Below are 23,736 nucleotides of genomic sequence, written 5' to 3'. Positions count from 1 at the left end.
TTGAGGCGGCTCCTACAGGCTACAACAGGTCAGTCGTGCATCATTACTGGGTCATATGAGTTCAACAGCTTGTCTTGCAGCCGATATCACATTGTACGACTACCTGAGCGCTTCAAGTCTCGTGCACCGCCTGCTGCATCTGCCTTGAAAATCGTATTCGTTATAGGAGTTGTCAGAAAACCTGGTCAAAACCGAGAAACAAATGTCATGTATGAAATAAGACAGAAGGGCTTCACGAACTCGGCAGATCTCCTCCCACCCGCGGAACTGCGATTTCCTGGAGGCTTGAGCCACTTGAATCTGCAGATAGCATACGCAGAGCATAAAAGATTGATCCGTGTCGTGCCGTGCCCTCGCATCACTTTTTCCGTGGGGTTTCCTCAGAAAGGGAGCTCTTACTCACTCGTGTTGCGATTGATTTCCATGGACAGCCATTCGGCGCAGTAGTGTGATGGAGAATAGGATCATGATATTCACGTTAAACATTCACAACGTGAATACATCAGACACTGGGGATATTTGAAATTTCGTCTAGCGTATACGGACAATGATTTGTACAGTATCTTGGCCCGCCCTTTCATCTTCTGGACTCCTGACTTATAATGTCGCCTAAATATTCTTAGTTGGGAATTGGTTGCGCTCATCATACACAATATCCTTCAATTAGTAGCTCTTCGTCCTGAAATATGTATGTCAATGACGACTAAAGTTCGTTCTTCGACTCGGAAATTCGACTCACCTCACAATTCTGACATCTAGCATCCAAGCAAGCCGTTCACATAAACACCTCATAATCCGAACATTATTCATGGTCCACGCAATTCTAGCAATGAACACGGTTACAAATTTTTTCACTACAGGATTTATCATGCTCGTCAAGGCAGTCTGCGCAGATTTTGCCGCAGCAGTCTTTGCACTTCGCTACGAGGGTCACGCCTTTGTTTGTGATTGACCCCCCGTCTTCTTCCATGCAATCACGGCATAGTGTTGCCCTCTTGCAGTCAATACATGTGCTGATGTATTTGCAACGGCCAATGAAACAATAAAATGCCTGACATCCTGGACAGCGTCCGCCGCTCTCCAGAATTGATTTTGGAGCACACATGCCACAAACCCATACCTCTGTGCAGAGGCAGGCTATGGGACTCCGAGTCCCCATCAATCCGATGCAATCAGGACAAATGACGCTGTAATAAGAAGGTGACTTAGACCAGCAGTCACCTTCATCGCAAATATCCCAGAACTGGACAGAGGATGAGTGAAAGCAAGTACGACATGAGAGAATTTTGGGAGCATGCGCCTGGGTAAGTTTATCCGAGGGGTTGTGTAGTCCAATGCACACCATCGTGCACTCTGTGCAATGCCAGCCCCGGCAGTGGGAACATTGTATTTGCGAATTCGAGTGCTTATCTGCGAAGCATGTAGCGCAGTAGACAGGAATGTGCTGCCGGTGGCACCATACCACAGGGACGAGGACGGCACCTACACACTGCAGCTGATCCTTATCGGATTTGCAGCGATCACGATTGTTACCGCAGGTGATGATAAAACAATCATGGCATGCGATGAGACGTGACGAACACATCGGGCAACGAGGATCCCTGTATGACGTGGATAGTAGTGAATTGAGTTCTTGACTTGCTTGTGACTGGGGTATCAAATTGTGATCAACGAGTCGCTGGTAAAATTCCTGCAAAATAGTGTCATGATGTGATGGGCCTTGAATGCTAGGTTGTGCGCACCCGGACACCATTTTCATATGAAGAGACACTGCTCATATTGAATCTGACCGTCCTACAAGGAAGAGGGCGCCAGTGCGAGGTTTTCGTCTTTGACTTGTGTTCGCGTGTTCGCCGTTCACGTGTACTGAGTGCTCGAGCTGTGCGGCGCTACAGGTTGTCCCGGGGGAGCACAAGAGACGACTTTAAGCACGATCCACTCCTGTTACCACGCCACCTTCGATAGTGTGCCTGACTATGTTGCTAACTTCTTTGTTTTCTTGCATCGTTATACTTTGATTGTGTTGCTCTATTTTTCCTTTGAGCGTAGCGTATAATGGCCAAATATCACAGCCGCCATGTCGTGGTTTGGTCCAAGCACATGTCTGTGTTACGCGATTCGCTTGGAAGGTTCCCTGAATCCTTGAGCATTGGTGCCGGATCATTCGGAGTCTCATTGACGAGCTTTGTGATTTGTTCTTTCGCCTCAAATTTTTCAGCGTGGTGGAGAATTATAATACTATAGTGTAAGCATCAGATACATACATGGCTTCTGTTCAGAACATGGACGCCAGGGTGGTGCATGTATCGTAGGATATCATATTGATATATCAATTGTTCCGGTGTCTGTGATAACGCTTATAAGCATACGCTGATTCAGAATCACGACGGGCAAACAAACCGTCTAAAATACCTATACAAACAAGAGTCTCTTCCCGTCGACTACGACTCCTACATTTGCCTTTCCATTCCCGTGTTCCTCGAAGAAGATATTGTTTTTGGGTATCGGTTGCCCTCATTGTGTGGTGCATAATTCCTAGCTTTTTAATGGAGTAATATGTCAATGATAACCAAAATCCGTCGTTTGAAAATCGACATACCTCAGGAGTCACACTGCTGACACCCAGCTTCCGTCTGGCAGGTCAGGCAGATGAGAGCCCCACAATCTGAACACTCGTCATTGTCCGTGCAATCCTGGCAATGAACACTTTCACAAGATTCACAACAGGATTCACGCTCCAAGCAGTCCGCGCAAATTTTGCTCTGGCATTCTTCGCACGTCGCCACGAGGGATGTGCCCTTCTTTGCGGTTGAAATCCCTTCCACGTCAGAAATGTCTTCTTCCACGCAGTCGTTGCATAGCGTCAGCTTGTGGCAGTCTGCGCATGCATCGATGTATCTGCACCTGAAGAAACAAAAAAAATTCTGACATTTTGGACAGCGTCCACATTTGTTCAGAATTTTCTTCTGAGTGGCACACGCGCCACAAACCCAGATCTCTCCGCAGGAGCAGACTATGTGACCGTCCAAGGGTCTGACGCAATCGGGACAGATTGTACCACCATTAAAATGTGCACGAGACTGACAGTCGTGCTCGTTGCACTTCTTCATCGCAACGGTTGAAAAGCACGAACGACATGAAGACAGACATTTAACGAGGTTGGCAGCTGTACACCAACTGTTACCGCAGGTGACACTAGAACAACCAGGGCACGCAGCGAGACGATGTGAGCAGATCGGACAACGAGGATAGTCTGGCGTGGATGGTGAGATGACCGAGTCTTCGAGTGCTTTTGCGTGTGAGAAGGATATCAAGCTGTGATCGACGAGTCGCTGGCAGTATTTCTGTGAATAGCGTTACTTGAATGTGAAGTGCCTTGAACATTGTGCTACGTGGTGCGCACCTGGACACCGACCCCAGAGAGACGATCATTCATTGTTGACCCACGTTCGTCCTCGGGCGCCGAGAACCCGCATTTTCGTGTTCACGTGCGCTCATGCCGGTGACCAACTGTCCAACCGGTACTATGCCAGCCAGTAAAACAGACTTGTTGGCTGCTTGGATATCATGAAAGTTATAATGCAGATCTTGAATAATTAGTAGTCAGAGCTGCGAAGAGAGTTACTACAATGTTGATTGCAGTAAGTACTGTCGTAGTATCGAGTGCAAAGAACTCTAGTCCAACTTGCCAAGTTACCGTAAAGTGCGTGGAGTACTAGTCTCCCCTAGCCAGACCATATAGAAGGAAGACAGTCGTTCCTTCTTGATTATGGTCTGCTTTCGTTGGCGCCATCGATACCGTAGTACACTTGGGTTGCCTTATTTGGTATGCAAAAAAACTTGCCGGATTGTTCGGCAACGACTGTCAGAGCGGAGACTGATTATATTGCAAATTGCCTTTCAGCGTGTCCCAGTCGCGTCGCGTCGCGTCTCAAGATTACATTAATTATCGTTGAATCTGCAGCGAGGTCTGTTTTATTATGGCCAGCTGTACCACTCCACTTACGAAGAGTGCTCGCATCAACCGACAGACTAGCTCACTTCAATTTCTAGTACCGTCTACACCTGAATCATACCCTAGGTCTGCACCAGCCAATCCCTACCACTTCCCTTCCCCTTCACGTGTTGCCGCACCACAGACACCCACCCCACTCAAAAGGTCGTTGCCGTCCGACGAAAACTCTGTTCCTCAATTCATTCTCCACTCATCGAGTGCGAAGAAGGCACGCACAAATGCAACCAGTGTCCCCGAAACCAATGGCAGCAAGCTCGCCTATATACTCTGTGCAATCGAGCACGTAAACTGGACGCTTGCGGAGTTCCTATACCATGCCTTTCGCCCTCCTGTAAAGGGGGATAAATCCACTTCTCGAACGTCTTCGCATGCTGCTTATGTCCAGCATTTCCTTCGTGGTCGCACCAAGTATACTCCTGCCGACATTGTTCACGCGTGGTTTCACTCGCCAGATGGCATCCTTAGCGACAACGACCCCGAACTCAATTTAATGTTCGTGACAACTCCTCCCTATACTGATCTCAAAGGAGTCCGTCCCGCACTCTCCTCGTTTGCAGCTCAGACTGTGAAGCAAAAGCTTGTCGCAGACATCAAGCACGCTGTCAGGCCCGGAAACGGCCTTCACGTCTCATTCGCCCCCTCGGAATCTCGTCAATCTTCAGACTGGGATGACGTTGGGAGCATGACCGTTACCAAAATTGAAGAGACACTTCGCAAGGAACAACCCCTTGCAATGGCACTTCTAGAAGCCATTGCTACTGGCCCGCAACGCAAGCGCCGAGGCAAAGACACTCAGCGTCGTATTCGCCCTGTCCGACTCGTGAGTTTCAAACAGTTTCACCATCGTGAGGCATACTGATTTTCGTGCTGCAGGTTTGTACACATGCACTGTCTTCCCTAGCATTCTGTCATTCTACTCATGCCCAGGCCCTGCCAATGGCCCGTGGAATCCATGAATTTGCATTATCCATTCCGTACGATCTTTTCGTGTACAACAGCCGCATTGGCACCTCTCCGTCATATAGTGCCATTTATAGAGCGCTTCAGATGCTTTCTGTTCGAGAAGCTGATGAAACCCGCTTGCTCGGTCAACATTTGACAAAACGAGGTGTTCTTGTGATCGACAACGTCCAGAATTACCTAAGGCAGCGTGATTCTCGTATCGGTCGCTCTAACACCATGAACATTGGTCTCGCTGGTACCTACATTGAATTGGAGGATATTGACATTCTCGCCTTTGACATGTCCGCCAAGAGCCGTCTCTTGGACGAGAACAAGCGAACGTCTGCTAAAGTGGAAGACTATCTTGATGCCATTGACCAGTCTCACCTCGACACCGTGCTCACACTCCACTGGCTCCAGGTGCTCACGAAATATGTTCCAGAGTTCTCGTCGTACCAGGAACATGTCTCCATACTCTTCCGCACACGAGGTGCCAAACTCCAGCTTCCCATTCGACCCAATAAAATCCACCCACTCGCAACCAGCAGCAAGAACGAAACTGTGACGACGGAGTTAAAGGATGCCCTGCATGGTATCTTTTGTTTGCATGGTATCTTTTGTTGTTTCAGTGGTGTTGCCTTGGCTGACTATTCGCTTTGCTGTCTGAACAGCATCCTTCGACACATAAACAATGCCTCGCGCATCTGCAAAGTTTCGTTTGCGATTGGCTCGCCCAAAGTTCTGAAGCAACTCGTCACTTGTAGCAGGTTGAGGGAAGACAACGACACATCCAATATTTGGAGGGTCGACTCCGTTGGTGAGGGCTGCAGTCGAAACGATGATGCGAGGGGTTGCGGATGAGTCGTCACGTAAGTAATCCAATGTTTTGTTGTTATGGTTGGTGAAGTTGGCTGAGTTGTACAGACAGATGTACTCGTGCCTGCCTGGTGTCTTTGTGGCCTGTTCAAGCAGGTAGGCGTGCACACGGAATGCCATATGGACAGTAGGTACGAAGATGAGAGAGTTATTGGTGCAATCGAGGATCCACCGGAGCTCTGGGAACTGAGTTCCACTGATGCCCGACTTGGCTATGCGGAAGATAATGCGTACATCACTCCTCAAATTTGACCGCCGTACGACATGGTAATGTCCCCTACGAAAGCCCAAGAATCCAAGGACCTCTGCCTCTGATTTTTTTTGCAGCGTGGCAGTTACAGCAAGCACCGGAATGTGCCGTCCTGCACGAGAGCGCATCCAGCCTATCTTTTTGTATGATGGCCGGATAGATAAACCCCAGAGGTCAATAAGGTGAGCCTCGTCAACAACCATGACACATAAGCGTGCCGCAAATGCCTTGTTATCCACAACTGACCGGAAACCCGATGATTCGAGCTGCTCTGGAGACAGCAGAATAATCGCAGTCCCTTCACAGACCTTTTTGAATAGGCTGGAATTATCGTTGCTTGCTTTGCGTGCTGCAGCGACAGTGTCTTGGTTAATGACGACGTTCGTGAGTTTAGCTTGGGTCATTTTTTCCGCCTATTGATTGCATTAACATTGATTCTCGACGGACATAAATCACTGTGCAGAAACGTACCAAGTCATACTCAAGTGCTTTTGTCGGGCATATTGCAAGCATTGCAGGATCAGGGGGGAAGTTTTTGCCAGGTGCGAGTGATGGGTTTTTGGACAGCGCTATAATGACGTGCATGAGTCGAATAAAGGCGTCTGTCTTCCCGGATCCTGTAGCCGTCGTGCATAGGACATCCTCGCCATCCAGCATGTGCGTTATGACTTCGAGCTGGTAGTCATGAGTGTCAAATGGCATAGTCTCTTGGAGTAGTTTCCGACAGAGAGCACGTCCTTCATCTGAACAGAAGACAAATGCCCCCATATCACGGTCATAGAATAGATTAAGTCTTACACTATGTTCAAATCTACAGGCTATCTGACATGTTTCGGCTGTTCGGCATGGTCGCACTGAGTTTGATTTGTTTGACATTTGCGAAGCGACGTGTCTAAAACAGGAAATCGAGTGTACTACGGTATCGATGGCGCCAACAGATGCAGACTAGTGGAGTACGTAACAATTAAGTTTTTCGCAAAGCATCAAGCCTCGTCTTGGCTCAACAAAGCCCACCATCATATATGACTTATGCTAGATCTTTCTTGCCAGAATGCGACCAGGCAGCCAGATACACAATAATGTTGTGCTACATGCATTATCACAGTCAATCTCATGCAACACTCGCAATTGCCTTGCTGAAAGAGTTCAAGAAAGGAATCGATGTTCGGTCTTCAGCAGAGGCTGAGCAACTCTTTCGTGCGTCGTGGCCTGTCTCACTACAAAGCATGCAGCTCTGGAAAAATCGTCATTTTCTCTTTTCATCGCATATTTCAGGAGCCTCCAGACACCTCTTTGACAGCGATCTGCCACCTCCTTTGTTTGTTTCACCCAGCTCCGAATCCTGCAGCTCGTTTTTTTATGATCCCTGCTCGTTTTGCTTCTGGTGCTTCTGGCGCGGCCAGCACGAGCGGGTACGACTACAAGAGTCAGGATGGCACGACAGAAACCGACGACGTGAAGAGCAGGTGTGCAGGGACATAATCCGAGTCAGGCTTGACTGCGTTCTAAATGACGCGAGCTATTCCGCCGTCGCAGATTCTATGCGCGTACTATGTACGGCTGCGCAAGCTGGTAAGTGGGACTGGGGCGTGGCTATTTTGACGCGGTCCTGCCGCGCCTGCCGCGGTCGTGACGCGGCTGTGACGCGGCGTGACGCGCAATTGACGCGACCTGACGCACCATTGACGCGGCACTAATGCAACAAATGACGAACGAACCTTGACGCGGCCGAGTGAAGTTGGTCACCTGGGCCAGATTTGGGACGTTGAGAGTTGGATGGACGATCTGGACCACGACGTTGAATTGCTCGAGGACTAGGACTTCGCGCAGGTCGGCGTGGGTTAGATTTTGAGCCTTGGGGAAGATCGAATAGCTCCTGTGAATGGTGTCTCATGGGTCGAGGGAGGGATGAAGCATTCGAGGCGGAGAGTGCAGCAGCACCAGTTCTATGTGTGATGGGACCCGTTGGTGGAGAGGCTGGAAGAAAGGCTATTAGATTACCTACTATACTTATCAACTTCAGGATTTCATAGAGCGTTAGTCGAACAGCGCACCTGTGCGGTCATAGCAGGGAATGAGGTTCCCAATGCCCGGCGCAGAATAGTCTTGATTGCCTATGGTGAAGGGTTGACGCGGCATGACAGGTGTTGACGCGGCATGATAGGTGTGACGCGGCATGTATGAGTTTCGACGCGGCGTGACGCGGATGTGACGCGGCATGGATGAGTGTTGACGAGGCATTGACGCGGCACTGCTATGGTTGACGCGGCACTGACGCGGCATGGGCTATGGTTGACGCGGCATGAAATGGGCGTTGACGCGGCACAGGTAAGAGTGAAGGTTGACATGAGTGAAGATGATTGGGAAAACCTGTCGTTGTATGAGCAGTGCTTGACCCAGCCTGAACGAGGCTTGAGATGACATGGTCGGGGCTTAACATGGTAGTACGTGAGTATAGAGACTGTATTAGACTTGACAAGGTGAGGTCGAGGCTTGACACTTACTAGTAGCGAGACTTGACAATGTGAGGTTGAGGCTTGACACTTAGCGAGACAACACTTGATCTCACTGTGTCTGATGTAAACCAACATTAGGTCAATGAATTAGAGACGATACAAGACGAATTATGGTACTAAGATGGCACTGTGTGACACTAGTAGAGAAGCGCTGTAAATATGGTGAGAAGTGAATAACACAGTCTAGGGCCTGTACGCAGACGGACACTCACATGCTGATCATTAAAGAGGATATTCAAAGTGCTTGGAACTTGTTGGAATTCAGTTCGAGCGACATAAGATGTTGTTTGAACATGAGCGTGCCGCGTCACATATGCCGCGTCACAGGCGCGTCACGACCGCGGCAGGCGCGGCAGGACCGCGTCAATTTCACCTGGCCCGTGGGACTGGTCCGTGGTCGGTGACGCCACGGTCTGCTAAGCTGTCTAGCTCCCTTGCACTTCTTGTCGCATCTTGGCAGCCTGTCAGTATCTTCAGGACATCCCTTTTCTTCACAGCGAGCTGGTGGTTATCGTGCGACAGCCTTCTCGTTGCGTGTGCGAATGCTACGGTACATCCGTCTGTCTGCATCGCGGTCCGCGTACACGGTGATTGACTTTAAGTACTTGATGCTTATGCTAGGAATAAATCAGGATATGCAATACACCATGTTTTTGTACTTCGCGCCAGCCTATAGATGACTTGTTAATATACTAGGTTGACCATCCGATGAGAAAGTCATGACTGGGGTCTGAACTTCAATGAATGCTACGTATGTGGCAGGCGTCTATCAAGAGCAACATAAGCATCTTCAACTTCATGCAGTAGTAATCTCCATTTCAAAGAAAAGGCTGTGAAGGGACCTTTTAGCGGGTGCGGGAAGAAGCAGTACTTGTTTGTTGAGTGCGCGAAATACACGGGAAGCACCTTGCTAGAAGCACAAAGCAGCTAATGTCTGGAACGTGTTCAACGTCCAGCGGGGAAGGGGGTCTGTTCGTTGCAGCAGAAGCACCGGTGCTTCCAGTCTGCAAGGTTGCTGGGGTAGTTCCCTCGGTCGCATCGGATGTGCCCAATGGGGGTGTGTTGCTGCTTGAAGCATCAGCGTTCGTTACACCAATGCTGGAAGTGTGGGCTTGCTGGGGAGGGGGACGTGGTCGCTGCACTACATGCCTTTTCCCGCTGATGGCATTAGCGGTCCGCTGGGGGGATGACGTCAAAACAGGATCATGGATTGCCACAACTCAGAAAACTTACATATTTGCCTCGGGTTGCGAAGACATCCACAGCGGGGATTTTGCTGGGGAGGGGAATATCACCCTGAGGAGCGGAGGAGCGAGAAAAGAGACGGATCATCATGTTCTTCACTCGTGAGCCTTCGGCATGGCGCGTGATTGTAGCGGTGCGGCTGTTGTGTCCAGGTGGGGAACGTGTATCAAACTGCAGAAGGATGATGAGTTGTGCATTAGAACTAGTGTGTCATATGGACTATGACTAACATCAGCGAAGAACCTAGGTGGGATGCCAGCGCGTTGTGGGCGAGGCTTCGGGCCTTGGATGGTCTTCTGCAGGACTAAAGTTAGGGATTGTGCCAACCAACAAGCATGAAAGCGTACTTTGAGAATTTTCTGTGAGGATTGCATGACAAGTCAGCATGAAACATGACATGAAGAGATTATTTGCTCGCCTGCTCTGATTCACCCTGAGGAACGGCCCATGTGCGAACGAGGTTGTCGTTACAGCCAGTCGCGATGAGCTGGCTGTCCTCGGAAAAGGCCACACAACGGACGGCATCAGGGTGCTCGAGTGGCTCGCCGATGGGTTCGAATGTGGTCAGGTCAAAGAACCGCGTCGTTTTGTCGTGCGATGTGGTGGCGAATTTGGTGCCATTGGGAGCAATGGCTAGTGACCAAAAGAAACCGATGTGCGCGTCAAACTGGTTGATGATGTCTCCAGTGGCAGCATCTGAGATTCGGAAGTCGTTGTGATTTCCACTGACGAGACGGAGACCATCTGGAGTGAATGCGACTTGCCAAGCCCGCTGTTCTATTTTGAGTAGTTCTTCTCCATTTCCTGAATTCCAAACGATGATGTGTTTTTCTGTGCCTGCTGCTAGTTTGCTTCCATTGGGGGAGTATGCCACCGAGTTTGCCTCACTGCCCACTCGGAGTGGTCCGAGGACTATTTTGCCCGTCTTCCTCTTCCACACGCATACTGTTTCGTCCGATGACGCACTTGCAAATGTCTCGTTGTCCAGTGCAAATACGACGCCCAAAACAGAATTCTCATGCCCCTTGAACGAGACTGGCACTCTCTTGTTTGTCTCAACTTCCCAGACCAGGATGCTTCCGTTCACTCCTCCACTCACAATCCAACGCCCGTCGGAGGATGCTGCAACCGTCCAAACTTCATCGTGACCCAACAGTGGCTCTCCCACTTGTTTCCCCGTGTCCAAATCCCACACCCGAAGACTTTTGTCATCAGAGCAAGTGACGAGGAGACGTGTACCAGGGATGAAAGCTACGCCGCTCACCCATTCTTCATGACCCTTGAGCGTCATTTCGACATAAGGTGGTTCCTTTCGAATTGACGCTGCTCCGTGAGTGGTAGCCGCCATTGGATCTTGTTCAGCAATTCAGTCAGCGAGAGAATTGAGGAGGGAGCAGTCACTTACATGTGCTATGGTGGGTAGTCGCTAAGTTGCATCTTCTACAGGATACTTACTATTTGCTGAATCCACATGTCAGCATTGCTGTAGACACGTGGTGTCCCGCATACAAGTTCCACGTTCAGGCGCTTCTTTTAGTAGTTTCCCGTAGTAGGCGCCGTGGCCGTTCACTGTGCTTCTATATGTTATGGCTGATACAATATCTCAGCCAGCATCAGTCGACCAGAATTATCTTATCGCATTGATCTTGTACTAATAGGTGACCAAGCGAATCAGTGGTTCCATTTCGGTTGGCTGCGGTACTATCATCACCTCAGGCAGAACCAGTCTTTCGTTCCGGGCCTCCAGCGGCATCATATCATCTTTCAGAGGCTGGAAACCACTTTTTCAGTATGCTCGATTATATTGTTTCTCCTCACTATTACAAGTTGATTCCGCCTACAGATTTTCATGCACAAATTCGACTACCATGCGGACGCGCATCTCCACACGTTGGTTGGCCCATATATAAGCGAGATTCTGCACATACTTTATCGATATGGTACGGCATATAATCAAGCGATGACGGGCACTACTCTTAGACGCATTCTCATCGAGCCCACCAATATCAGATCGTTCCCACATAACACTATACTTGCAGCTGCGTTGGGTTCCATATCTCACATCTTCATAATCCTCTTGCGTAGAGCCTTTCCGTGAACTTCAGCCAGTGGTATGGGTTCTACACTCGAGGCCTGCTAGTTCGCACAGACAAACTCTTGTATTGCGACGAAGATATACCTAACCGATTCCCTCGAATGGGCTCAAGCACTTGAGTACCAGAAGTGGATGGTTTTGAAAATGCATTTGTAAGTAGTTGCCGTTATCCTTGGGGCACGTTCGAGGATGGGCGAACTGGGCGTATCATAGTTGGTGCGGTCAGCGTGTGGCTTTGGAGCTGGTGTTGTCGCGAAGGGGATGCTGCATACGACTTGTGCGGGTGTTGTTGGCGCTTGGTCCTTTGCCGAGTAAGCGTTATTTCTTTCTCAGTTCTTATCTTGTTTACTCAAGACTCTTAGTCCTGATGTTCCAATTCAACTGCCAGGCGATACTCACATCATTTATGCTGCTCTCATCCGTACTTGGTTGACTGGAGTCCCTTTCTTTGCGAGCGCAAGGAGAGCTCGGGGACTTATTGCTGCTGTTGAGACTGACGGTGCAGGTCGTTACCGCAAGACATTCAAGACTGATCATGCCTTCACATTTATGACATATCTTTTTGTCGCACGCACATTGGACGCACCAGATTGTGCTTTATGAGCATCGTTACTTGCTGGTGGTGCCACCACACTCGTGGGCTTGTTTTGCGTAGGACTAGTCAAGGATGTGTATGTTTTGGTCAACACTATGACGTTCTCGTGCTAATCATTGCCCTGGTGCTGATACACTGTATCTGTGTCACTGCGTCGACAAGGATGTGGGTGAGCGACACAGGGAGGACGTATTTGTTGCTGTGGGTGTATTTTCGATCGGCTGTTGATACACACTTATGTTCACGGTCAGTTCGAATCCGAGGATACAACCTTGGACTGCAGCTCGATCACGACCTCAGACTGCGGCTCCACCACAACCGCAGGCTCAGCCGCGCTCGTCGTTATTGGTCGGCCTGAACAGGCATGTCCTACTCAGGCATAGCGTCCAGCAGCCATGTCTCCACCATGGTCCAACTTCGCAATATACTCCTCCCCCTTCGGAACCTGTCCAGCCAATATAGCCAACCACCCCAGATGCAGACATTGATCCTTTCGAACACGGGCCTATAAGATTTGATGCACCCCCAGGGCAAGTCCATGTGTATGATTTATTTCCCGAGCCTCGTCGCGCGTCTCAGTGGACGACAAGAGCCTTGATGAAGATGACGAGTACGGTGAAGAGTCGCAGTTTTCCCAGGGTCAGAGCTTGTCTGTTACGGGTCAAATGGACACTCGAACTTGTTCATAATCACACTAATCTGCGATGATGGTGACGCCTCAGGATAGTTTAATCGATATCGTCCGCAAGATGATGTACATTTCCACGTCTTGTTTTTGTATGTCGCTCACAGTGCTGGTTGACTTCTTGCACGTAGGGACAGATGCAGAAAGAAAATCCAATTACTGCAATGATGAATCACAACACTGTGAATCTCTGCTTCAAGGTGAGGGCGCATGCGATTTCATTTAGGCGAAAACTGAAGGATGCAATATAAATAGCTGGCTCTGTGCGCATCGCAGATTTGCTGCTAGCACCATCCAGTCCATTCGCTCTCTAGCCGGCCTAATTTGGGACAGGATTTCTGCAGATATGGTCGCAGATATTGCGAACGAAGCTCTGTGTCTTTGTGCTTCACGGTCCTCTGATTTTCGTCGAACAGTTCAATGCTCCGTGGGGTCAGGGGATGTTTCATTGCTGAGTTGGTATCTATTTCGTTTAAGCATTAAACGGATAGCAATAATGCGGCTGATTGCTACCTTGACCCATGCCACAGACTCGTACAGCATCACCGACGCAGAGTTGGACTCTCTTCTTGGTGTGGCCTACGTTCCGGAATCACAGAAAGTAGTCAAGAAATTCAGGAAATAAAGAAGACTATCTGATGTATGCGGAGCAAACACAGGATATGCTCGCACTGTAGGTTGGCGACTCATGTGCAACTCCCGGGGTAGACTCCCCCTTGCAAATCGCAGAGTAACTTGTCATGGATCCTACAGCACTTGCGTGATTGTTTGCCGTGCTCGCTTACAGAGGCGTGGTTCCTTCTCCTCTGCTACCGGTGCTTCTGACATGGCCAGCATGAGCTGACCACAAGATCCAGGACGGCACGACAAGCACGGACGACGTGGAAAGCCTTTATGTGGGGACACAATCGGGCTTGACGGTGTTTATATTGCCGCGGCGGATTCTATGCGCGCACTCTGTACAGCTGCACGAGCTGGTATATGTGGGACTGGTTAGTGGCTGGCGACGCCATGGCCAGCTAAGCTAGTTCCCTTACACTTCTTGTCGCATCTTAGCAGCCTGTCAGTATTTTCAGGACATCCCATTTCTTCACAGCGAGACGGTGGTTATCGTGCAAGAATCTCCTCATTGCGTACGGTACATCCATCTGTCTACATTGCACTGCTCTCAGCGTACGTGGTGTTTGACTTTAAGTACTTGATGCTTATACTGGGAATGAATCAGGATATGCAATACACCATGTTTCTTGTACTATATGCGCCAGTCTATAGATGACTTGTTAATACACTATGGCTAACCATCCGAGCAACCCGCTAAGAAAACTATGACTGGTATGTGAACTTCAATCAATGCTGTGTATAATGGCAGGCGTCTATCAGAAGCAACATCCTTATATACGCTCCCACTTACAGTAGGATGGACAAGCGTCGAGCTTGTCACCCCGTATAACCTACCACAGAGAATTGACGAGCGCACGCAATATATTCTACAGTGGCCGCTTAGCGGCTGCGGGAAGCAGCAATACTCGTTTGTTGAGTGCGCGAAACACACGGGAAGTATGTTGCTAGAAGCACAAAGCAGCTAATGTCTGGAACGTGTTCAACGTTCAGCGGGGAAGGGGGTCTGTTCGTTGAAGCAGAAGCACTGGCAGTTCCAGTCTGCAAGGTTGCTGGGGAAGTTCCGTCGGTCGCATTGGATGTGCCCACTGGGGGTGCACTGCTGCTTGAAGCACCAGCATTCGTTACATCAGTGTTGGAAGTGTGGGCTTGCTGGGGAGGGGGACGTGGTCGCTGCACTACATGCCTTTTCCCGCTGATGGCATTAGCGGTACGCTGCGGGAATGGCGTCAAAAGGGGATCATAGATTGCCACAGCTCGGGAAACTTACGTATTTGCCTCGAGTTGCAAAGACATCCACAGCGGGGATTTTTCTGGGGAGAGGAATATCACCCTGAGGAGCGGAGGAGCGAGAAAAAAGACGGTTCATCATGTTTTTCATTCGTGAACCTTCGGCATGGTGTGTGGTTGTAGTAGTGTGGTGGTTGTGTCCAGGCGGGGAATGCGGATCAAACTGCAGGCGGATGGTGAGACGTGCATTGAGACTACCGTACCGTATGGACTTACATCATTGAAGAACCTAGGCGGGATTCTAGTGCGTTGTGGGCGAGGCTTTTGGGCTGGGATGGTCTTCTGCAAGACTGAAGTTAATGATAGTACATCACGAGGAGCGGGCGAGCTTACTTGAAGAATTTTCTGTGAGGATTGTATGACAAGTCAGCATGAATCATGACATGAGGAGATTATTTGCTCGCCTGCTCTGATTCACCCTGAGGAACGGTCCATGTGCGAATGAGCTTGTCCTCACAGCCAGTGGCGATGAGCTGGCTGCCCTTGGAAAAGGCAACACAATGCACGGTATCAGGGTGCTCGAGTGGCTCGCCGATTTGTTCGAATGTGGTCAGGTCAAAGAACCGCGTCGTTTTGTCATTGGATGTGGTAACGAATTTGGTGCCATTGGGAGCAATGGCTAGTGAGATAAAGTTTTCGACGTGCGCGTCGAACTGTTTGATGATGTCTCCTGTGGTAGCATCTGAGATTCGGATGTCTTTGTTATATCCACTGACGAGACGGAGACCATCTGGAGTGAATGCGACTTGCCAAGCCCGCTGTTCTATTTTCAGTAGTTCTTGTCCATTTGCTGAATTCCAAACGATGATGTGTTCGTTCGTGCCTGCTACTATTTTGCTTCCATCGGGGGAGTATGCCACCGAGTTTGCCAGGCTGCCCACTCGGAGTGGCCCGAGGACAATTTTGCCTGTCTTTCCCTTCCACACGTATACTGTTTCGTCCGATGACGCACTTGCAAATGTCTCGTTGTCTGGTGCAAATACTACGCCCCAAATCAAACTCTCATGCCCCTTGAACGAGACTGACATTCTCTTGTTTGTCTCAACTTCCCAGACCAACATGCTTCCGTCCCACGCTCCACTCACAATCCAACACCCATCGGAGGACGCTGCAACCGTTCGGACTCCATCATCGTGACCCAACAAGGGCTCCCCCACTTGTTTCCCCGTGTCCAAATCCCACACTCGAAGACTTTTGTCGTTAGAGCAAGTGACGAGGAGACGTGTACCGGGGATGAAAGCTACGCCGTTCACCCGGTCTTCATGGCCCTTGAGTGTCATTTCGACGTGAGGTGGTTCCTTTAGAGTTGACGATGCTCCGTGAGAGGTAACAGCCATCGGATCTTTGTTCAACGACACGGTCAGCAAGAGCATCGAGGAGGGAGCAGTCACTTACATGCGCTATGGTGAGTGGTTGCTGTGTTGTATCTTCTACAGGATACTTACTATCGCTGAATCCTGATTTTGGCATTGCTGTAGACACGTGGTGTCCCGCATACAGGTTCCACGTTCAGCGCTTCTTTCTGCTGTTTTTTTTACAAGTAGGCGCTCACTGTGGTTGATACAACCTCTCGGCCACATCAGTCGACAAGAGATATTTTATCGCATTGATCTTGTACTAATAGGTGACCAACAAAATCGGTTTTGGTTGGCTGCGGTACTATCATCACCTGAGAGAGAACCAGCGTTTCGTTCCTGCAGGTATCATTTGCTCTTTCAGAGGCTGGAAACTACCTTCTCAGTACGCTCGAACTTTATGCTACTGGGTCAAGGCCAGGTTAGCGGGTATATCATGGTTGCTTCTATTTGCTCACGCGTAAACTTTAAGGTCATACTTACTATGGATATTGCCGGACTGCCGTCGATCCAATTCACACCCAGGGCCACAGGTGGATACAGCCCCTTGCCCTATCGAGTTGCCCATCAATTCAGTATGATGGTGATCTGCGACACGGGTGTCGCCTCTTGTCTATCTCTTATTCTGGTTCTACTGTTTTCGGGGACGTTACACACTCCGCCATCGCGTAGTCTTGGATATCGGTCAATATGACCATCCGTTGTATTTCATGGCCTGCTCATTCGCCTTGTTCCCAAGCCACTTAGTCTGCTGGGCTGTCAAGCACTGCAAGTATTAGGGGTTCCGTCCTGGCGTTCTCGCACTCAGACCTCTTACAGAGGTCTGACTCGTTCTCCTCTGTTACCAGGGCTTCTGACATGACCAGCATGAGCGGGTATGGCTACAGGAATTAGGACAGCACAACAGACACTGACGACGTGAAAAGCCAGTATGCGGGGACACAATCAAGCTTGGTTCTAGATAACGCGAGCTATTCCGGTGCCGCGGATTCTATGCGCGCACACTATACGGCTACGCAAGCTGGTATGTGGGACTGGTTCGTGGCTGGTGACGCCACAGCCAGCTAAGAGCGCTAGCTCCCTTGCACTTCTTGTCGCATCTTGGCAGCATATCTACCTTGACGATGACCTTCTCTGGGAAGCCATGTCACAATCGTGTATCCGCAGTCTGGAAGTAGACAACTCGGGTCGTCATCCACCTACCGTTACAGTCCATGGATTATTCACAGTGTTCTGTCAATGTCCACACGTGCATTTGCTGTGAGTGTTAATTGATAATATCGATATCGATCCTACTGATAAGCCAACACGCCCTACAAATATTGAATCCCGTAGCGGCCGCGGATGCTGAAGTTTGCTGCATTTCATAGGAGTCTCCTCGAATACCTGAGGTTGGGGTGTATGCAGAATAACTGACATTCGCTTGTGTTTGTTCGTACATGTTGGAAATGTTTTGGCGAAAATGAAAGTATGCATTGAATGATTGGAAAGGATACTGACGAACACTTAAATAGAAAGCCAAAGCACACTAAACGAAAGTGATAAAGGGTATTGCTCACACCCGTCCGTCAAGATTGCCTACTGCTGGTCGATTCCGAGTCGACAGACTTTTCTCGGCTCTGGCTTTCTGAATCTGAAGTTCCAGTAGATTCTTCCATATAGGACTGATTTCGATATGTCAATAACAACCAAAAGTTTGTCGTATGAAGTATGAAAATCGACATACCTGACACCTATTACACCTCCAATCTCCCCGGCAGCCCCAGTACCAAGGTGCGCCACAATCCACACACTCGACAAATTCCATGTGAGATCGGCAATGAACATCCCCACACCAACTACACATGAATTCGAACTCTTCATAGCAGTCTGCACAGAGTCTGTGCTGGCAGAAGGTGCACGTCGTCCGATTCGCAGGGAACGGGCCCTTGCTCGTGATTGAAGTCCCCTCGTTAGACATGTGCACATCTTCATCTTCAAGTTCCATGCAATCGTTGCACAGCGTCGTCTTCTTACACTCCGGGCATACGTCGATGTATTTGCACTCGGAGAAACAAAAATCAGTCTGACACTTTGGACAGCGTCCAGAATTGTCCAGAAATTTATCTTCAGTGGCACACGTGCCACACACCCAGGTGTCTCCACAGGGACAAACTATGTCCCTGGGTCTGACGCAATCAGGACAGATTACGCCTCCAGTTAAATGTATGCGAGACTCGCAGTCGCCCTGGCTGCACTTCTCCGACCTTGCAAGGGTCGAAAAGCACAGTTGACATGAAGACACGATTCTAACGAGGTTCGCACCTGCACACCAACCGTTATCACAAGTGACGCTAGAACAACCGTGGCATGTGACGAGGCGGTGCGAGCAGATTGGACAGCGGGGATGGTCTGGCGTGGATGGGGAAATGAGTTCTTCGAGTACCTGACCATCAACGAGTAGCTGGTAGTAGTCCTGTGAAGTAGCGCCATTTGAGTGTGAAGTGCCTGAATGCTAGACCATACACACCTGGACGCCGACCTCGAAGAGACTTTGATTCATCGTGTGCGAGCGCTAGGGCAAACGATAGTCAACCGGTAGGCCTCCTTATCATGTGTGCTCATGCTGTGTCTTCTAAGCGTGGCAGCGCCGGAATATGTATAGCATCTTGGTGGAAATAGAGCGAGAGTCGGCTTGCAATCCATCAAGCATTGATTGATATATGAAATGCTAATAAAGGTACAAGCTGTCAAAATACAAAGCAAGATGATGTACCGCAAAACCAACAAGGTCAATACATCGACGGGAGACAAGGCTTCGTCCCCGCTGTGTTTATCCATGGTTATGCATATATAAGTAGACTATACAAGTCCAATCATGCCATGTGGGTGGTGTCGTGACAGGTCTCAGTAATAGCGATTGTTGTCGCTTCCAGGAAAGCACCGAACTGCGAGAAGCAAACTGAGGTTGAGGTGAGGTTGGGAGCGAGGATTGGAAGGGAGCGCTAGTGGGTCGAGCTGCATAACGGGGGAGGCTCGAAAAGCTTGGAGATCAGAAGCCTGAGAAGCACGGTGAGCATGTTTTACTGAACACGAAACAAACCATTGAGGCCTGCAGCCTTCTCTCCGAGGCGCCTAAAGTTGTAACCAGCTCTGCTGCTGCTCAACTCAGCACCGAACTTAGCAAGACCCGGTCTGCTCCTCGTACATTGTGAAAGAGGTGAATTATTGCCAAGAGCGAGACGATCTGGAGTGGTCGAGATCGAGGTTGGCAGCAAGATGCAGGTTAGTTGTTGGTAAGACGCCGTTGGCTTCCTCGCGCCACGAGGTGATTTAACATCTGCACTTGGCGGAACCCCGGAAGATCAGGCCAAGGAGCATGTTCATACAGCTGAGGACGAAAAGGGAGACTATGTTAACGCCATCCACATGCTGCGAGAGGACTGCAGCTCCAATATTAGAGAAATCAGCGCTGTGTACGAAACAACAGAAAGAAAAAACTCAGGCCTTCACAGATACCGAGTACACCAAATCCAAAGCAAGAACCAAGCACAGGGAAAAAGTGATCAAAGAAAGCACCAATAACATGTGCGTGTGGCCCGGTGGCCCGTCAGTTGTTTTCCACTGGTAACGGCGGCCCAAACTCGCTACAACGGGCGATACTTGGTGACTGGTCTGCATCCACAATAAATACCACGACTGCAAGACAAGTGAGTTGACTCTTATCTTCCATAGTGTTAGCGTGCACATAACAGTGCACGACAGGCAGCCAACCACCATGATTCTCTGTCGATGAGGCCATGGATTTTTGCGTCACTCCGCCCGTGTTCGCTCATTGGATATTGATTATCCATCCAATTCGTGCACTACTGAGTACTGGTCAACTCCGAGCCAAAATTAGACATCGTTCAGCTGCGGTTTTCTGAAGCTAAAGTTGCAGCACGTTCATCTTCAGACCTCTGGAAGTTTTTCTTGTTTTCGATTTGTTAATAACAACCAAAATTTGTGGTGAAAATTGACATACCCTACAGGTACATTGGAAACACCGTCTCGTTGCCGGCGGGCCCCTGCAATACAGGCGCATAACTATGCCACAATCCAAACAGAAGCCTTCGCCCACATTATCAGACCGGCAATAAATACCTCCACATTCCCCACAACGGAATTTGCGCTCTTCAAAGCAGTCTGCACAGATTCTGCGCCGGCAGTATCTGCACTTCGTCCGATACGCGGGGAATGTGACCTTGCTCGTGATTGAAGACCCCTCCTTGTTAGACATATACATATCTTCATCTTCAAGCTCCATGCAATCGTTGCACAGAGTCGTCTTTTTACACTCCGGGCATACCTCGATGTATTTGCACCCGTAGAAACAAAAGTAATTCCGGCATTTTGGACAGCGCCTACAAACGTCTATTGTCTCGTCAGTGGCACACTTGCCGCAAACCCAGGTTTTTCCGCAGGGGCAAACCATGTCCGAGGGTTTGATGCAATCAGGACAAATTTTGTCAACAATAAGGTGTGCGTGAGATACACAGTTATCCTGGTTGCACTTCTTCACCAGCGCAGGGCTTGAAAAGCACGATCGACATGAAGACAGAAGTTTAACAAGGTAGCCAACTGTACACCAACTGTTGTCGCAGGTGACACTAGAACAACCGGGGCACACGACGAGAGGGTGCGAACACTTCGGACAACGATGATAGTCTGGCACGGACGGTGAAATGGGTTCTTCAAGTGCCTTTCCTTCTGACTTGAATATAGAAGTGTGATGGTCCGCGAGTAGCTGGTAGAGTTTCTGTGAATAGCATCACTTGAATGTGAAGTGGCTTGAAAATTAACGCTAAGTCGTACACACCTGGACACCGACCTCAGAGAGATGATTGTTATGACCGTGACTCATCGTTGACGATCGCTTGCCTAGTGCTTGCAGCGAGAGCCTACTGCTTATCAGGTCGTTCGAGTCTGCGTGTCCTCAGCCCTGATGCACGATGGCTCAATCAGATAGTTTAGGAAGTGAAAAAGTGACTACTCTGCTGAGGCGCGCCGCGCCACATGTAACAGCAATATTATACGCTCTTTTACATAATTGGTGCCGGCTGGCTGAAATGGGGTATCCTATGAGCTACAACCGTGCCGCTCAATCAATAGCGTTATCTTGTGAACTTAATCAATTAAAGGTGTATGCGAGACTGGCAGTCATCCTGGCTGTACTTCTTTGATACCGCAAGGGTCGAAAAGCACAGTTGACACGAGGACACGATTCTGACGAGTTTGGCTACTGCAATGTACACCGACGTGAATAATGATATCGATCCTACTAGGCTAGGATGAGTGAACACGACGCTACAAATATTGGACTTGGACACCACCGTCAAAACACCCTACTACTGGTTGAAACTGGTTGGTTCTGAATCGTGATAGAGTTCGCTCGGCTGCAGTTCTAAGGAACTCGTTCTTATCAATATGTCGATATGTCAAGATTAATGGCAACCAACATTTGTCAGTGTACGAAAATTGACATACCTTACGGCCTGGCACCTCAGTGACCTCACTCCCTTGCAACTTGAGGTCGGGCACCCGGGAGCTGGTACATAGGTGCTTCACCACAAGTCCCACACTCGCCATCGTACCCCGAGCAATACCGACAACAAACACGGCCACAACAGACTCGGAATCTGCGCTCTTCAAAGCAGTCTGCACAGATACTGACATCGCATCGTTCGCACACCGTCAGGCGGACTGGGCTCTTCAAGTATGCACCCTCGTCAGGCAGATGCCCATCATCTTCATCATCTTCAAGTTCCATGCAATCGTTGCATAGCGTCGACCTTTGGCAGTCCTCGCATACTCCGATGTACTTCATGTTGCACTTGTAGAAACAATAACAATCCTTGCACCTTGGACAGCGTACAGAACTGTCCAAAGTTTTCTTCTGAGTGGCACAAGCACCACAAACCCATACATGTCTGCCCACGCAAACTATGTGACCGTCCGTGGGTTTGACACAATCAGGACAGATTGCTCCACCACTAAAATGTACGCGAGCCTGCATCAGAGAATTGATGAGTCCGTGATATGGTTGCTGTGAGAAATATAGTGTGAAATAATTTTGCTACCGCTGAATATACCTATGTATACGGCAAGAAATATTAGTGATCAGTACATAGCCATAGATGTCTGAGAATTGATTTTACCATCAGGAGTTCGCGACAAGACAACGACATTGCGCCGTCGCAGCGAATAATGTGCAATAGCATCATTAAGTCATACTTGTTGACTCCTACCATATCCCTTCATTTATATTTTAAACTACAAAGTAATATAAGACTTTATCGTGGAAAAGACCATTAGCACTTGTAACCTAATGCAGATTCCTATGAGAATTTCCGACAACGTCATGAATTTGCGCCATCGCGGCCGGCAAGGTATGATAGTGTAATAAGGTACCACTCGTTGAGCAACCTCATGTTCTCTTATTTATGCGGGATTAACAAGGCTATATAATGGGGGTTCAAATATTGCTTGAATTACAAAGTTATCCAAGATCGTGCACGTGACCGTTAGTGTACCTGAGCTCACGGCCAAATACATTGTACATTCATTCATGTTGAGACCCCTCGTAGTCACTACAGCGAGTCTGAGCAACATTTGTTCTGTTCTGTATCGTATGGTGAATGTCCGGGAGATTCAGAATCAGCAAGATAAATATTGCAAGGAAACTGAACAGGTCTACTAGTAGCTGCGCAAAGAAAGATGAATTGTCCCCACTTTTCCGACGCCTTGTCATCCATCTCCATCAGTGTCTGCAAAATCGTGCTCGTAATCTCCCCATTTCCGCTGTCCATGAACACGAATCCCAGAGCGAGAATGCTGAGGGAATCGACACGCTGTCGTCCGCGACCGCAGGAAATACCGGACGCATTCACAAATGTGCCTGCAAAGTTAGCGTGAGCCGAGTCGACTTTGGCGGGCAGCCCTGATCCTGAACGTAATTAAGAAAGGAAGAGCTTCAAAAAGCAGAACGCACTTGTGGTCTCCAGATGACTCTTGTAGACGTCCCCAAGGCTCTTCGGATCTGCAACGCTCACCTCTTTGCTCCTGTTGAAGAACGGAAATAGAGTGGTCGCAACTCTTCGCCGCATAGAAGCCCTGTCCGATCTCGCCGAATTGTATACTCCTTCCCAGCTGCTGATCGTTCAGACGGATGTCGTAAAGAGCTCGGAGGTGGCTGCTGCATTCGCAAAAGCCAAAGAGGCGTTCGGACGTGTCGAT

At 49.3% G+C, this 23,736-nt stretch overlaps 10 protein-coding genes across 10 annotated transcripts; 3 read left to right on the top strand and 7 right to left on the bottom strand.

Annotated features, from left to right (window-relative positions):
• Positions 1 to 2,415: 2,415 nt before the first annotated feature.
• DEU56DRAFT_165744 (uncharacterized protein) lies at positions 2,416 to 3,540 on the bottom strand. Its single transcript, XM_041344853.1, has 2 exons — positions 3,404 to 3,540; positions 2,416 to 3,344 (listed from the first exon to the last, which is right to left on the bottom strand). Exons 1-2 carry the CDS (start codon positions 3,434 to 3,436, stop codon positions 2,601 to 2,603), a joined length of 777 nt encoding a protein of 258 aa, XP_041201794.1. The 5' UTR covers positions 3,437 to 3,540; the 3' UTR covers positions 2,416 to 2,600.
• A 440-nt stretch (positions 3,541 to 3,980) lies between these two features.
• On the top strand, positions 3,981 to 5,481 carry DEU56DRAFT_919219 (uncharacterized protein; the record flags this gene model as incomplete). Its single annotated transcript, XM_041358239.1, has 3 exons — positions 3,981 to 4,835; positions 4,889 to 5,337; positions 5,400 to 5,481. The coding sequence occupies 3 exons, from the start codon at positions 3,981 to 3,983 to the stop codon at positions 5,479 to 5,481; spliced, it is 1,386 nt and encodes a 461-aa protein (XP_041201793.1).
• DEU56DRAFT_840178 (P-loop containing nucleoside triphosphate hydrolase protein) lies at positions 5,076 to 6,902 on the bottom strand. Its single transcript, XM_041354939.1, has 2 exons — positions 6,555 to 6,902; positions 5,076 to 6,496 (listed from the first exon to the last, which is right to left on the bottom strand). The coding sequence occupies exons 1-2, from the start codon at positions 6,849 to 6,851 to the stop codon at positions 5,531 to 5,533; spliced, it is 1,263 nt and encodes a 420-aa protein (XP_041201792.1). The 5' UTR covers positions 6,852 to 6,902; the 3' UTR covers positions 5,076 to 5,530.
• Positions 6,903 to 7,000: 98 nt separating this feature from the next.
• On the top strand, positions 7,001 to 8,202 carry DEU56DRAFT_840165 (uncharacterized protein). Its single transcript, XM_041354938.1, has 2 exons — positions 7,001 to 8,084; positions 8,138 to 8,202. The coding sequence occupies exon 1, from the start codon at positions 7,106 to 7,108 to the stop codon at positions 7,778 to 7,780; it is 675 nt and encodes a 224-aa protein (XP_041201791.1). The 5' UTR covers positions 7,001 to 7,105; the 3' UTR covers positions 7,781 to 8,084; positions 8,138 to 8,202.
• A 3,459-nt stretch (positions 8,203 to 11,661) lies between these two features.
• On the top strand, positions 11,662 to 11,994 carry DEU56DRAFT_165647 (uncharacterized protein). Its single transcript, XM_041344852.1, has one exon. The coding sequence runs from the start codon at positions 11,694 to 11,696 to the stop codon at positions 11,940 to 11,942; it is 249 nt and encodes an 82-aa protein (XP_041201790.1). The 5' UTR covers positions 11,662 to 11,693; the 3' UTR covers positions 11,943 to 11,994.
• A 5,619-nt stretch (positions 11,995 to 17,613) lies between these two features.
• DEU56DRAFT_165606 (uncharacterized protein) lies at positions 17,614 to 19,077 on the bottom strand. The gene is made up of 3 exons (XM_041344851.1): positions 18,992 to 19,077; positions 18,209 to 18,937; positions 17,614 to 18,146 (listed from the first exon to the last, which is right to left on the bottom strand). Exons 1-3 carry the CDS (start codon positions 19,022 to 19,024, stop codon positions 18,051 to 18,053), a joined length of 858 nt encoding a protein of 285 aa, XP_041201789.1. The 5' UTR covers positions 19,025 to 19,077; the 3' UTR covers positions 17,614 to 18,050.
• Positions 19,078 to 19,794: 717 nt separating this feature from the next.
• DEU56DRAFT_748335 (uncharacterized protein) lies at positions 19,795 to 20,035 on the bottom strand (the record flags this gene model as incomplete). Its single annotated transcript, XM_041349349.1, is given in 2 exon segments — positions 19,795 to 19,961; positions 19,975 to 20,035. Coding segments are annotated over 2 exon segments (228 nt in total), but the record flags the coding sequence as incomplete, so codon positions are not given.
• Positions 20,036 to 20,286: 251 nt separating this feature from the next.
• Positions 20,287 to 21,495, bottom strand: DEU56DRAFT_840117 (uncharacterized protein). The gene is made up of 3 exons (XM_041354937.1): positions 21,320 to 21,495; positions 20,486 to 21,259; positions 20,287 to 20,432 (listed from the first exon to the last, which is right to left on the bottom strand). The coding sequence occupies exons 1-3, from the start codon at positions 21,362 to 21,364 to the stop codon at positions 20,370 to 20,372; spliced, it is 882 nt and encodes a 293-aa protein (XP_041201787.1). The 5' UTR covers positions 21,365 to 21,495; the 3' UTR covers positions 20,287 to 20,369.
• A 41-nt stretch (positions 21,496 to 21,536) lies between these two features.
• On the bottom strand, positions 21,537 to 22,744 carry DEU56DRAFT_840114 (uncharacterized protein). The gene is made up of 2 exons (XM_041354936.1): positions 22,659 to 22,744; positions 21,537 to 22,592 (listed from the first exon to the last, which is right to left on the bottom strand). Exon 2 carries the CDS (start codon positions 22,514 to 22,516, stop codon positions 22,013 to 22,015), a length of 504 nt encoding a protein of 167 aa, XP_041201786.1. The 5' UTR covers positions 22,517 to 22,592; positions 22,659 to 22,744; the 3' UTR covers positions 21,537 to 22,012.
• A 346-nt stretch (positions 22,745 to 23,090) lies between these two features.
• On the bottom strand, positions 23,091 to 23,712 carry DEU56DRAFT_931848 (uncharacterized protein; the record flags this gene model as incomplete). Its single annotated transcript, XM_041358721.1, has 2 exons — positions 23,492 to 23,712; positions 23,091 to 23,446 (listed from the first exon to the last, which is right to left on the bottom strand). The coding sequence occupies exons 1-2, from the start codon at positions 23,604 to 23,606 to the stop codon at positions 23,091 to 23,093; spliced, it is 471 nt and encodes a 156-aa protein (XP_041201785.1). The 5' UTR covers positions 23,607 to 23,712.
• Between the last annotated feature and the right edge of the window lie 24 nt (positions 23,713 to 23,736).

The sequence above is a fragment of the Suillus clintonianus genome, assembly GCF_016758775.1.
Source record: "Suillus clintonianus strain FC179 chromosome Unknown DEU56scaffold_159, whole genome shotgun sequence".
NCBI classification, from domain to species: Eukaryota; Fungi; Basidiomycota; class Agaricomycetes; order Boletales; family Suillaceae; genus Suillus; species Suillus clintonianus.
Note: the sequence above shows the minus strand (reverse complement) of the source record. Positions and strands in the feature narration are given on the sequence as shown.

Bases quoted from the DNA above. Each gene is read 5' to 3' on its own strand.
- DEU56DRAFT_165647 (XM_041344852.1), top strand. From the start codon at position 11,694: ATGCACAAATTCGACTACCATGCGGACGCGCATCTCCACACGTTGGTT.
- DEU56DRAFT_840114 (XM_041354936.1), bottom strand. From the start codon at position 22,516: ATGCAGGCTCGCGTACATTTTAGTGGTGGAGCAATCTGTCCTGATTGT.
- DEU56DRAFT_840117 (XM_041354937.1), bottom strand. From the start codon at position 21,364: ATGAGTCACGGTCATAACAATCATCTCTCTGAGGTCGGTGTCCAG. The intron at 21,260-21,319 runs GTGTGTACGACT...TGCTATTCACAG, and splicing joins TCTCTGAGGTCGGTGTCCAG to AAACTCTACCAGCTACTCGC. The intron at 20,433-20,485 runs GTATGTCAATTT...ATCGAAAACAAG, and splicing joins GTTTCCAATGTACCTGTAGG to AAAAACTTCCAGAGGTCTGA.
- DEU56DRAFT_165606 (XM_041344851.1), bottom strand. From the start codon at position 19,024: ATGAATCAAAGTCTCTTCGAGGTCGGCGTCCAG. The intron at 18,938-18,991 runs GTGTGTATGGTC...GCTACTTCACAG, and splicing joins TCTTCGAGGTCGGCGTCCAG to GACTACTACCAGCTACTCGT. The intron at 18,147-18,208 runs GTATGTCGATTT...TATCGAAATCAG, and splicing joins GGAGGTGTAATAGGTGTCAG to TCCTATATGGAAGAATCTAC.
- DEU56DRAFT_165744 (XM_041344853.1), bottom strand. From the start codon at position 3,436: ATGAATGATCGTCTCTCTGGGGTCGGTGTCCAG. The intron at 3,345-3,403 runs GTGCGCACCACG...CGCTATTCACAG, and splicing joins TCTCTGGGGTCGGTGTCCAG to AAATACTGCCAGCGACTCGT.
- DEU56DRAFT_840178 (XM_041354939.1), bottom strand. From the start codon at position 6,851: ATGGGGGCATTTGTCTTCTGTTCAGATGAAGGACGTGCTCTCTGTCGG. The intron at 6,497-6,554 runs GTACGTTTCTGC...TGCAATCAATAG, and splicing joins AAGCACTTGAGTATGACTTG to GCGGAAAAAATGACCCAAGC.
- DEU56DRAFT_840165 (XM_041354938.1), top strand. From the start codon at position 7,106: ATGACTTATGCTAGATCTTTCTTGCCAGAATGCGACCAGGCAGCCAGA.